Source organism: Urocitellus parryii, chromosome 4 (genome assembly GCF_045843805.1).
Source record: "Urocitellus parryii isolate mUroPar1 chromosome 4, mUroPar1.hap1, whole genome shotgun sequence".
Taxonomy (NCBI): Eukaryota; Metazoa; Chordata; class Mammalia; order Rodentia; family Sciuridae; genus Urocitellus; species Urocitellus parryii.
The window spans coordinates 43,116,369-43,129,798 of record NC_135534.1 but is presented as its reverse complement, the minus strand read 5'-3'; the positions used below and the strand labels follow the sequence as shown (position 1 = coordinate 43,129,798).

Here is a 13,430-nt window from a genome sequence, read left to right as displayed (position 1 = left end):
TTATCATTCCCTAAAATATACTGATTTAAAGATGACAAAGTACCTTCATATATCTTAACATATTTGAACTTTACAATTTTGTGGTAGGTACAATTAATTCTTAGTATACCCCAAATGCTGTATAATATATGCACATTAAAAAATTCTGATGGAGATAGCAGAAGAGGAAGGGGGAAAATCAGAGACCTGAAATATTGGAAAAGTGTGATATCATTGAAATAAGCAAGTACAGGAAAGTTGGCATTTTCCCTGAGAGCAATTTCTATGCCTCAGTGGTTTGGGCTATGGCTTTTAATGGACACTGTGTAGGAATGTGGGAGATAGTTTGGTGCTAGTTGATATGCTTTAAATAAGAACCTTGAATGGTGAATCTCTCAATGGGTGAACTAGGAGAAATCCACAGTGAAAAAGGAAAGTTTATCAGTCTTGACTCTAGATTACGGTCTAGAGGATAAAAGTTTGCATTCCTGAAAGCTTTGGGCTCGAATTTATTCTATCTGTGTGGCTCAGTTCTCATCCCCAAGGCAAAATTGTAGTTTAAAGTGATTTTTGGATTGATGATTCCCTTAAGCAACTGACAGAAGCAAACACAAATTCTCTGAAGAAATGCAATTTTAAAACCAAAACTTCAAATAATTCCCATAGATTAAATTTCAAAGAATATGAGCTTGCAAATAAAAGAATCAACTCAAAACACAAGAAAATTAACCATCATGTGTGATACTCAGCACAAACTACCAACTGCAAAATTAGATGTGCAAGACTGAAGATATTGAAACTGTTAATATAGAACATGCAAGTGTAATGTGTTTGAAGAAATAAAAAAAAAAGATGAAAGAATGAGGGACTGTCAAATTTGACAAAGAGATCAAAAAAGAAGCAGTTGTAATTCTAGAAAATAAAAATAAGTGAAATAAAAAAATTATATGAGTGACTGAAACAGAATGTGATAGAACTCTAGAGAGACATCTTAAAAGACACATCCAGAAGGCATACAGAATTTAGCATCAAAAGTAAAGAGAAACAGATTATATGAAAAAAACAAATGTAAGTTACATGAAGGAGAGCTCAAGAAGGAAAAACATTTATCCAGTTAGAATAAAGAAGAGAGAAATTGTGAAGGGAGAATGTTTGAAGAGCATACTTGAGAGTCTTTCAAAATGGTGAAAGATTTCACCAGTCTTAAGATTTAGGAATCCCAAGAAATACCAATAATAAATTCATGAACCTCAGTGTAAAACTAAAGTGTATATAACAAAATCAAGCAACCAACCAGACAAGCAGATCTTGGAAAGTATCTACAGAGAAAGAGGTTGCTTCATGGAAGGAATGACTGTTAGATTAACAACTGACTACTCTAAAGCAGTAATAGAAATCATAACAATGGAATGATGTTTTCAAAGTATTGAGACAGAGTAACTGTCTAGCCAGTAAAGCTATAAGTATGAGGATGGTATGTAGATATGCTTAGACATATCCTTGGTAAAGAAGTTTCTAAAGTATGTTTTAGGAAGAAAAATAATTATCCTGGAAGGCATGGCAGGGATTCAGGCAGAAATGTTGAGAAAAAGAAAATGTCAAACCTGTGGCTAAAAGAATCTGGTATATCATCCAGCATTGATGAATGTTAACATTAGTAAGTGTGAATAGAAAAAAACCCCCACAACTTACAAGATGTGTACAGTATGATTTCATTTATATGAACTTTGAAATGGGCAAAACTAAGTTATATTTGCTTGATAAATTGTACCTATACATGATGAAATCATAAATATATGTAAGGGAGTGATTAACCCAGAATTCAGGATAGTCATCTCTGATGGCTGGAAGAAGGATTCATTGGAGAGATGTAATTAAGAGATACTGATAATATTTTCTTGTATTAATTATATATATTTGTATATTTTATCTTTCCTTTTCTACATATCATAATTTTTTCAATGAAATAATTATAAAAAGTCCAGTCATGTAAGATGATAATAGGAAGAGGATTCAGGATCAGCATGAGTAAGATCCTTCAGGTAGTGACAACCTTAGTAAATTTGAGTACAGTAACAAAATCTCTTTAGCTTGAGATAGACTAAAGTTTCCTATTTCTCTTCTCCAACCCCCTACCTTGTTCACCCTTGTTTATTGCCATTGTATGTTTTCATGCATAATGACATAATAAAAAAGTTTCATGCTTTATTATTTGGAGGTCTTTTATTCCCTCCCTTCCTGATGTAAAATTTTATTTGTATCTTCTAGGTCATAACTTTTGTGCTGAAGCACCTAAATGTGGTGAAAACTCAGAGTGTAAAAACTGGAATACAAAAGCTACTTGTGAGTGCAAGAATGGTTACATTTCTGTCCAGGGAGACTCTGCCTACTGTGAAGGTAAGTAAAGAATTTAAAGAAGTCACTTGTGAGAAACTGGCTGAGAAATGTGTTCCCACAAGAAATTGTACCAACTACCCCAGGTAGTCTGTTTTCCTGGTTTATTCAAGCTGTTTACCATGAGAAAGCAAGACCTTTGAAGGTTGTTGCAAAACATTACAAGTAACCAAAAGTAACAAGTTTATGTGAAATCCCTGTTTCCACTGTTTGTCCCAATCACCAGAACAACCATAAATGCATTATTTTCTATAGTCTTATTTGAGAATACTGTCATCTCCAAGTTTGATTATATTTTACGTGGTGGATTTTCTTTTCAAAGGACACCTTTTTTTTTTTTTTTGGCTTTAACTCGTACCCAGCTGTTACCTTCACTTGTCAAGGTCAGAATTGCTTTTTCAGTGGGATTTCTTTTCTTTTTTTTTTTTTTTAATGGCTCATTCACATATTGCCAATTACCAATCTTTACCAAGAATCACAGTGACAGGATTCATAACTCTGACACATGAGCTGATGCCCCTACAGTGGATTTGTGGCTCAGGCATGAACCACACATATCTACTCTACAGGGCAGAAAAAAAAATTGTTCTGCCTTATGTGAATGAGCCTCTTTTCCCAAGCCCAGCATGGTATTCTGCTGGTGGTGAGCATTGCCTACTTTTATTCCTTTAGCAGGCCAGAGGCATGGGGTTAGCCCTGACCCCTTTCTGTAAGCATGGTGCTGCAGTACCTGAGCCTATCAATCCTTAAAATGCTTCCTAGCTCCCCGCTATCAATTTAGAGAAGGTCTAATAGACAAAGTTATGACTGGACTCTTCTCTGTCCCAGTTCCTGCCATTTCAGTCATTTCTTTTACCTTCACTAATAAAATAGCAATAGTAATCTGTTAATCAGGAGGGGAGATGTTTTCAGTTGAATGAATGTTGCAAAATCTGCTCAATCTCCTGTTAAGATCTTTGGGTCTCAAATGGTTCAAGTGTTAAGGGAAAGACAATATTCATAGATGACACTAAGGCAAGTTCCTTTTCATTCTGCTGTTTTGCATTATTGAACCTTGCTTAACTTTTTGGCTTTGACTCTAGACTTCTTCAGTTGTTCAGGAAGTGCATCACTTAGAGTGGTAAGTTCCTCGTAGGCAGCCTCTGTGTTTTTTTCATTTCTCATGGAAAACTTCTTTCTTCACTACCTTCCTACTTTGCAATATTCTAGCTAGTGGGGTTTTCACCCTCATTTTTTTTTAACCTTCTTTTCCCTCTTGCTAATTTTATTGATTTGAACTTGCTTAGTAGGACATGCCACTTGGTAGAACAAAAGAGCCGTTATGTCATGAAACCTTTCATCTACCTTGTAATATCATTGTAGTTACTTTTTAATTTCTGAGAAGAGGATTACTAATATCAATGCTTCATATTAACATCTGTTTTAAAATATTTTTGGATTATGCTATTTTCAGAAATTTAATTTAAAAACGTAAGTGGTGAACATTCTCCTTACCATTCTTCATGAAAAAAAAAAATCTCTACAACCAAGGTAATGGTCTAAAAAACTTACTCTCTTACCTTCTAGTATATATGGACTTAGCTTCTGGACAGTCATAACAGGAATCTCAAAATAATTTGATTCCAATTGCCAACATACCTTTAAGTTTTCCATTAGAATCTGTCCCCCTTAGCTATTGAGACCTAGAAGAATATGGAAGAAAACTACTGGTTCTAATGCTGTTGGTATCACTGATAACATTTTTTAGTCCCTAGATTCAGTGCCAAGAGAAGCCATCTGTGATATTAAATTTGCCCTTTCTGTATGAGACCTTATTTTATTGATTGTGTTGAGTGATTTTAGGTCTGAATCACCGTTTTCTTGGACATGCTCCTGCAGTGTATGAGCCTGGCCTCAGGCCAGCATGCACTGTGGTGTTAACCTTAAGTAACAGTAATGTGCTTGGGCCTCAGTCATTACATTGTTATCACAGAGACTCTCTACAAGTCCCAGGGAACTTGTTCATGGAGGGAGGGATAGCACCTAAAGAGCAATGGCTAAAGGTTGGAGTCCTCCTAGTGTATAAGAAACAAGCTCCAGGAGTAGAGCAGACATCTAGGTGGGAGGCATAAAGAACCAAGAAGATCTAACACTGACATTTACAGTAGATGCTTTCCCTCAGTTTGTCTGCCATCTGCAGCATATTGAACTTTGGTCTTCTGGCTTATGTTCCTCTGATTGCAGGGAGGCTGCCATAGCTCCAGTCATGGTCCCCTCCTCCACATAAGGAAGGGAAGAAGGGGTGGCAATTAAAAATATCTGTGTAAAATTTTGTCTTTTTACACACACACACACACACACACACACACACACACACACACACATATCCTTCCAGAAGATGCCTCCATCCCTACCACTACCATATGCAGAAAATTTCCCACCTTATTCAGACCTGGGCAATATCCTTGCCCCTTGCACCCCCACCCATACACCCTTGGGCCAATGTTTGGGTGTAAGGAAAGGAGATACCTCCTGCTGGTTTGGGTCAATTGTGTTCATTCCCTGGAGCTGGAATGTGGGTTGTCTTCCTTTAGACCAAATGATTCTTTCCTCTGTTTGAAGCAAACAGGGATATGCCAATAGAAAAGAGTGGGGTTTGATCTTAGGAGGGCAAAACCCCACTCTTTTATTAGTTAAATTTAGTTCCTGGGCCATTTTCCTAGTTTTCTCCTAAGAACTGCCCTCTGGGGTGATCTGATGACAAGCTTAGAGTTGGTACTGGAGATGCTCAGAAAGCAGGCCCATTGTCTTAGCCTATCCTAGAGAGAGCTAGATACTCACGAACTGCTTCAGGCAAGTTGTTTTTTAACCCAAGTAAATGGAGCAAAAATGACCCACATTATAAAAGCCACCACGAACCAGACTTGTTTGCAAATTAAAACAAAGTATTACACACATTGTCCAGGCTCTCTTAAAAAGCCTCTTCAGGCTCTCAGTGGATAAAGAAGCATAAAACGCTTTCAATTTCCTTAACTTCCTAAGGTAGCAGCAGAGCTGTGGTGTATTAAGGACTCCTGCTCTGCAGAGATTGTAGAGTCTGCCAGAGAGAAGATATCGGAACTCCTAGCCAATCAATAGAAGATAATAAGAGCTTTTGTCAGCTATGATACAAGTCACGGGAGGTTGTTTCATTCTGCCTCTTGTGACTCAAGCAGGCGCATTCCCCATTTTGAAAACCGCTTTTGTTGGATTTCAGTGTTTTATGAACTTGGCAGGCTGAGGCTTTTCCCCTTTGTGATAACATTTTCAATGAATGGGTCCTGAGTAGTTTTTGATACATTAGTTTAAATTAGAGGTACTGTCTGAGGAAAATGTAGCAAGAGGGGTCCTAGTGATGAGATTCACAAACTGTTTTTCCAGGTTGCAAAAAAGCCGTTTCGGTGAATGAAGGATAACATAATTTATGCATCCTGCAGTCTGCCAGGTATAGAAAGTGCTACAATTAGTATTAAATGATAAGACCTTTTACTTGCAGAATACTCTGAATTTTCCAGACTTCTCTCAGGTATCTTATACTTTTTTTTTTTTTGAAACTTTCAAGAAATCTGTGAGAAGGCTGAAAGCCTCGACTGCCATTAGTTTCATTTTATAAATGCAAACACTAATACTCAGAAATGAAGATAAAATTCAACTCATTTGTATTCCAGGGCTTTATGCCCAGACTTACACTGTTCCCCACCTTCTCACCACTCTCGCACTGTTCCAATGTCATCTTGTTGTTCAGAATATTTGCTGTCTCCTCATTTATTCCACTGGCATCCAGTTTGGCCAAAGAAATGTAAGTGGGAATGACATGTGTCATTTCAGAGTAGAAGCTCTAAGAACTTTTGCAGGATTCTACATCATTTTCTTCTCTTTATGACATGAAAATCTGGCAATATTCCAGATCAGAGCTTCCCCTTTAGCCAAGGTTCCAGAATGAAGATGACATGAAGCAGAGTTACTGCTGACAGGTGATGGACATGTGGCATGAGTGGGAAACGTGTATACCACCGAAATTAGCAGGTTTGGGTATGTGGGGGAATGGTTATATGTTACCTTTCCATAACTTAGCTAAATTCACTGATGTACCCACCTGAATTAATTGATTCAAAACTCACAGGTTCAGCCTGGTGCAGTGCCACATGCCTGTAATTCCAGCAGCTCTGGAGGCTGAGGCAGGAGGAGATTTGGGCCTATATTTTTCTCTATTATGTGTGGGTTCTCTGGTCTAATACCTAGGTCCTTGATTCACTTTGAGTTGAGTTTTGTGCATGGTGAGAGATAGGGATTTATTTTCATTTTTACTGCATATGAATTTTTAGTTCTTTCAGCACCGTTTGCTGAAGAGGCTATCTTTTCTCCATTGTATGTTTTTGGTGCCTTTGACTAGTATGAGATAACTGTATTCATGTGGGTTTGTCTCTTTGTCTTCTATTCTGTACCATTGGTCTACATGTCTATTTTGTTGCCAGTACCATGCCATTTTTGTTACTATATCTTTGTAGGTTAATTTAAGGACTGTTATTGTGATGCCTCTTGCTTTGCTCTTCTTACTAGGGATTCCTTTAGCTACTCTGGGTCTCTTATTTTTCCAAATGAATTTCATGATTGATTTTTTCTATTTCTAAAAGAAATGATTATGGAGTTTTAATTGGAATCACATTGAATCTATATAGTGCTTTGGGTAGTATGGTCATTTTGACCATATTAATTTTGCCTATTCAAAAGCATGGGAGATCGTCCCATTTTCTAAAGTTTTCTTCAATTTCTTTCTTTAGTGTTCTGAAGTTTTCATTGCAGAGATCTTTCACCTCTTTGGTTAAGTTGATTCCCAAGTATTTTATTTATTTATTTATTTTTTTGAGGCTACTGTGAATGGGATGGTTTTCCTAATTCTCTTTCAGAGGATTCATCACTGATGTATAGAAATGCATTTGATTTATGGGTATTGATTTTTATATCCTGTTACTTTGCTCAATTTGTTAATTAATTCTAGAATTTTTCTGGTGGAGTTTTTTTGGCTCCTCTAAGTATAGAATTATGTCCTCAGCAAATAATGATAGTTTAAGTTCTTTTTTCCTATTCGTATCCCTTTAATTTCTTTTGTTGTGGCAGAACTTTTGAAACAGCCTGAAGCACAGCTGCTGATTAGCAAGGAGATTTAGAGCTTCTTTCCCATGACTGTAGGTCGTGACCAATAAGTTGACCCTTTGACTGGTAAGAGGCTGGGAAAGTGGCAGAACAATCAGAGTTTAAATAGGAAGCAGCCCTCAGAATATCCAAGAGGACAGAGATTTACTGAATTAAAGGCTAGCATGAGCACACTTCCAAAGAAACAAGACTGTAGATTCCTGATTAGTAGAATTCATGGGGAAGATGGGCCAGTGTGCTTAATCACACTTCCAATTATCCATTAATTAGTTACGAAACTGGGCTTTTTACTTTTTTTTTTTTTTTGCATTTAAATGTTCTAGATTTTGCAAAATGTATGAGCTTCGTGACCCACATAGCCCAATTTAGGATCAGCTCTGGGCTTCAGTCTCCTGAAGTTCTGCTTGGGATAAGACAGGGATCAAAATCTCCTTCTGATTTTTCATTGTTAGCAAAACCTTCCCCTTTTGATTCCTGTGCCTATTTTGTTTTTTTCAGGGATTTAAAAATGCTTGAGCTAAGAATACTTTGGGGTATCTTTTTTACTTTTTCTATTTAATCTGCTTAGCTCATGGAGATGTCTTTTGTTACCAGGTATCTATCAAGACCTGTGTCCCCTTTACAAGACACACAGAGATCTCTAGCCTTTGCTGTGTTGGAACAAGCTGCATGCCATCTTCCTCCCAACAGCAGGTGCAGGTGGGGCTTCTCCCTGGGCCTTTCATCTGCCTCTGCTGCTTTATTCCAAAGGCTACTTTGCAAAAGCATCTGTTCCGGCTCTTTTCCTTATCAAAACTCTTCTCAACTCCTCAGTCCCCTGCCCAACAATTTTGTTCTTGGAATTGTAACAAAAAGAAAAATAACACCCAAATCAAAATCCAAATACTGGTATTGCACTTGGATATCAGGCTAAGGAGTTCATGGTTAAATTGTGCACAGGAAGGAGACTCCATCAACTCAATAGGGGCAATAGGATTGGAGGTTAAATTCATATTTCTTCTTCTTTTTTTTTAAGTTAAAATGATGTTTCAAAGGATCATTTGAAAGATATTTTTGGATATCTTTCTTTTTAATCCAAGGCATAACTAATTTTTTAGTTATGTCTTTGTGATGAAAATGTTAGTATTGATTGGATTTCTAGGGGGGTTCATAGAAGCACAGTCAGGTCGTCATATAGCTTCATTGCTGAGTTACAAAGCTCTACTGGGTTCCCGGATCCTGAGAACGGAGGACCATGAACTGTTCTTCCAATTTCAATTGATGGTACATCCATCCACCCAGTTGTTCAGGTGATTAGATATAGAGATCACCTTTGATTCCACTCTTTTCCTCACCTCCAACATCTGCTACAGCAGGAAGTCCTGTCGGCTTTACCTCCAAAATGAGTCACAAACACTCATTTCCTGTTCTCCTCACTGCTTCTGCTCTAGTCCAAGCCTCCCTGATCTCTTGGCTAATGATTCTAATGGTATCCACCCTTGCTCCCTTTAGTCCCTTCTCCAAAGGTTCATCAAAGTAAGCTTTTACAGTGTAGGCCAGATTATGTCATCCCTCTGTTAAAATTGTCTCATGGCCCCCATGCCTCTAGAATGACATGCACCTGGTCCTGGGTAAGGCCCTGTGTGAACTGGAACGTGCCTATTTGGCTGTATTCATCTCCTACCTCTTTCTCTGTGTTCACTCTTCTCTTACCACATTGGAATTCTTTTGTGTCCCTGCAGAAGTCCTGGACAGTCACTCTTTCCTCAGTGTGGGACGTCCTTCCCCAGCTCTTCTCAAATTTCCTCTCTGGTCAGCATTTCAGTTGTGGCTCAAATGTTACCTCCTCAGAAAAGCTTTCTCCTAACCACCTAGACTAAATTACTTCTTCTACTACCCACTGCTACTCTTCTAAACCACTTCAATTTTTGTTTTTTATTTTCTTCATAGCCCTTATCTAAAATTGTGGTATTTTTCTTATTAAAAGTTTTATTATCTGATTTTTGTCCCTTTAGAATATAAACTGTATGGAGGAAGAAATCATAGTTTATATATTAAATCTCTAGCACCAAGAGTAGTCCATGGTGATCGTACATATACAGATATATTTGTTGAAAGGAGTGAAGGAGGGAGAGAGGGAAAGAGGATTGGAAGGGCGGAGAGAAGAGCTTCAAACTGACTCATGGTTATGTATATGACACTGCTTTATGATATCAGATGTACCTGGTCAGTGTTGTCTAAGAGCTCCTTTATAAAAGGCAGAGTCTGTATTTCAGGAGCTGCTTCTGCTAAATTTTGCTTATACTCAGTTCATGTCATGCTAAAGTTCTGCCTGTTAACTTTATCCATATAAACTGTACTGCCTTCATTTGCTGCAGAATGGCTTTCGTGACTACATGACAATTGGATTAACTCTTCCTTAATTTTGATAGAAGAATCATTTTTAAAGAAACAATGGTTTTAGTCAGCTGCATATAGAAAAAAAATCAAATTATTTGAGGCTTAAAACAATAAGGTCCTTTTTTTTTTTTCCCCATTCATGCACTACTTCAAAATTGATGTTCCTGGTTAAGAGGTGTTTTCCTTGGAAGCTGTGATTCAGGGGTCAGGGACTCAGGCTTCTTCTGTCTAGTGGCCCCACCATCTGCAATGAATGTTTTCTCAGGTCACCTTGGAAGGATAAACAGAATATAAGGGTATCAGTGGGAGATTCCATGGGCCTGGACTGATTGGTTCCATTCTACTTGCCAGGAGACTGGCTATATCCAACTTAAAGGGAGGCTGTGTGCCCAGGAGGAAAAAGAATCCCTTTTGGTGAATAGTTTTTTGTTCTTTCTAACTTTTCCTGTTGCTAAATGAAAAAAAAAATCCCTCATTAATTTTAAGCCTTTTACTTTTTTAATTTCCTGTGTCCCACTAAATGGAACTCTGGCTTCAACTGATTACTCAGTAGGGGACTCCACAGGATTTAATTACTTAACCATTTCTCTTCCATTTTCTTGTTGGTATTGTCTTCAGGCTTATTTGTGGCTACACAGTATCATCTCATCAGGGCTTAATCATTCCCTATATACCTCATGTTGGGAAGTGAGCCATCTCTTCTTTTTTTCCCCAGATAAAATCCATAGTCTCTCATGTGACATAGTTCTGAGTTTTAAGCTAGGAGGGCAAGCAATTCATGCAACAGTCTTATCCATGTTTGTTTGTGATGTACATCAAACTAACATTATCAAAGCTAAGCGTATTCTTAAAAGAGGATGTTTGTTCATTATAAAAATCCCCAAATCTTAAATTTTGTGAAGCATAGCAAAGTCAAGTGAAAAATTAAAGCAATATGAATGTAGAAAAGAAAGCTCTTTTGCAAGGGGAATAAACAAATACTTCCTGTTTGGCAGTTTGCCTAGGTGGAAAGCTATCTTCAAATATTCCTGCTTTCTGGTATTTTCCCTGCCTCCATTTATTTGACAAATCACAGGTCAATGATACAGGAGATGAACATTGAACTAGGAATAAAGATCTTGACTGATCCTCGCTTCACCATTTACAAGAGCTGGGTGACCTTAGAAAGTCACTCAATTCTACTGTGTCTGGTATTTTTTTTTTTTTTTTTTTTTGCAACCCAATTAGGATTTTTAAACAAGACTCTAAGTAAAGGACCACATTACTAAGTGATTTTAAAGGTTAAATAAGTTATTGAATGTGAAAGCATTCTGTAAAGGCTAAAGCAGCATAACAGAATTACCGTCACATTATTTGAGATTATAATACATAATTATGCATCACTATAATAATAATATATATTATTTTCACCATTAGCAGTGCTTGGACTAGAACTCAGGTCTTCACATCTTTGTGGTCTGTCTACCTATCTAGGCACATTATGGATATGGACATATATCTGCCAATACATCTATGATCCACTGCCTTATATTAAGCCTTAGTGGGAAATATTTGGAAGCAGGGCTTTTGCACAACTCCAGGTCCACCATTCCTGCAGTACAAAGTCTGCAAGGTTATATTCATAGTCCTACCAAAGGTGGAATAAAATTGATTAGGACTAGAGCCTGGTCTTATTTGTCAGCCAATGGTAATTGGCTATCTACATGGTTGGGTCCTGTGTTGGCTTCTGGAAACCCACAGATGATAAAGCTGCAAATCCTTTCTTCAAGAAGCCGACAATCTAAAGAGGAAAAGAGCTTTGTGATCCGGTATCAAAAATACAATAGGATTTGTTCCACCCTAGAATTTACATCGTATTGGGAATGTACTGGTGGGAGCAATGCATTCTGCCAACAGGAATCCCCACAGGTTGCCCTGTGAGAGGCACAGCTAAGGAACTAACCCCTTAAGAATGAAGTGGTTTATAAGGGGAGGCCTGAGGGATGGCATTCTTAGTAGAGGTCTTAACATATACAAAAGCACAAAGTGAAATGTTTGTCATGGCTAGGACATAAGGAGTTTGGTAGAGGATGAGAATGGAGATATGGCTGGTGGTCAGATTGTCAAGAACATTGTGAATCTATATAATGTCAGTTTCTCCAATAGTGATATATGTGGATGTGGGTGCATACATACATATGTAACATAATCATAAATATGTATTTATATATGCAAATATATATTATATGTGTGTGTGTGTATGTGTGTGAGAAAGAGGGGAGGGAGAGAGATATTCAGGCATCACTCTGAGTGCAGAATTGCATTTGTTGGGATGTAGAAAAAAGATAGGATTTTGATTTATTTTCATCTCATCCTTTTTGTTTTCATTTTGGTGTAAATTTTATAACAGGCATGGAATATTAGAGTAATAATACATGCATATACTTTAATTGTTACATATTTATATACAGAAAATACATGCTCAAAAATTTTTATCCCCTTATATCAAAGAAGTCATTTGGCATTTATTTTTTAAGGATTGGCTAGCTTCACTTAACATAATCTGCTCTAATGCCATCCATTTCCCTCCAAATTCTATGATTTTGTTGTTTCTTAATGCAGAGTAATACTCCATTGTGTATAAATGCCACATTTTTTTATCCATTCATCAGAGTAGGGACGAAGGGCAGGAGAAGAAGATTAACATTAAATAGGGATGAGAGAGGGGAGGGAAAGGGAGAGAGAAGGGAAATTGCATGGAAAGGGAAGGTGATCCTCAGGGTTATATAAAATTACATACAAGAGGAAGTGAGGGGTAAGGGAAGAAGAACACAAGTGGAATAAATGTTTTACAGTAGAGGTGGTCGAGAGAGAAGAGGGGAGGGGAGGGGAGGGGAGGGGGGATAGTAGAGGATAGGATAGAGAGCAGAATTCATCAGACACTAGAATGGCAATGTGTAAATCGATGGAAATGTAACTGATGTAACCGATGTGATTCAGCAATCTGTATACGGGGTAAAAATGGAAGTTCATAACCCTTCTGAATCAAATTGTGAAACATGATATATCAAGAAAGATGTAATGTTTTGAACGACTAACAATAAAAAAAAATATCAATAAGGATGAATGCTTAAAACCCATCAAAGACCACTTCTGTATGTCAGAGTGAGGACATAATCAGATTGGTAGGTAAGGAAAATTATGTTTAGGGTCACATGGCAGTAATAATTCCCCCAGCGATTCATCTTACACTGCTTGGGGCTGGGTGGTACCCAGAAGCCAAACCTGTGAAGATGGCCTTACATTATTTTCCTATGATGTATTTATTTTACTGTAAGAAACCATACTGAGACATCTGTTGGCTCACTGTACAGTATTTTAGGATGTTAGCATTTCTCCTGGAAAGTCATTGTGCATATGTTATATTATTTGTAGTATTTACATTTGATGTAACAAAAAGAATAAGAAAAAAAAAGAAGAAAAAAAAGTCTCTGCTTACATTTTAGGGACAGTCCAAGTTTTAGAGT

At 37.4% G+C, this 13,430-nt stretch overlaps 1 protein-coding gene across 4 annotated transcripts in view; it reads left to right on the top strand.

Annotated features, from left to right (window-relative positions):
- Nell1 (neural EGFL like 1) overlaps positions 1-13,430 on the top strand; it is an 826,302-nt gene that overhangs the window by 261,685 nt on the left and 551,187 nt on the right. For all 4 annotated transcript variants that reach the window (XM_077797508.1, XM_077797507.1, XM_077797506.1 and 1 more), the window contains one exon: positions 2,248-2,376. In XM_077797508.1, coding sequence (XP_077653634.1) covers positions 2,248-2,376 — 129 coding nt within the window. The remainder of the gene's footprint in view (positions 1-2,247; positions 2,377-13,430) is intronic.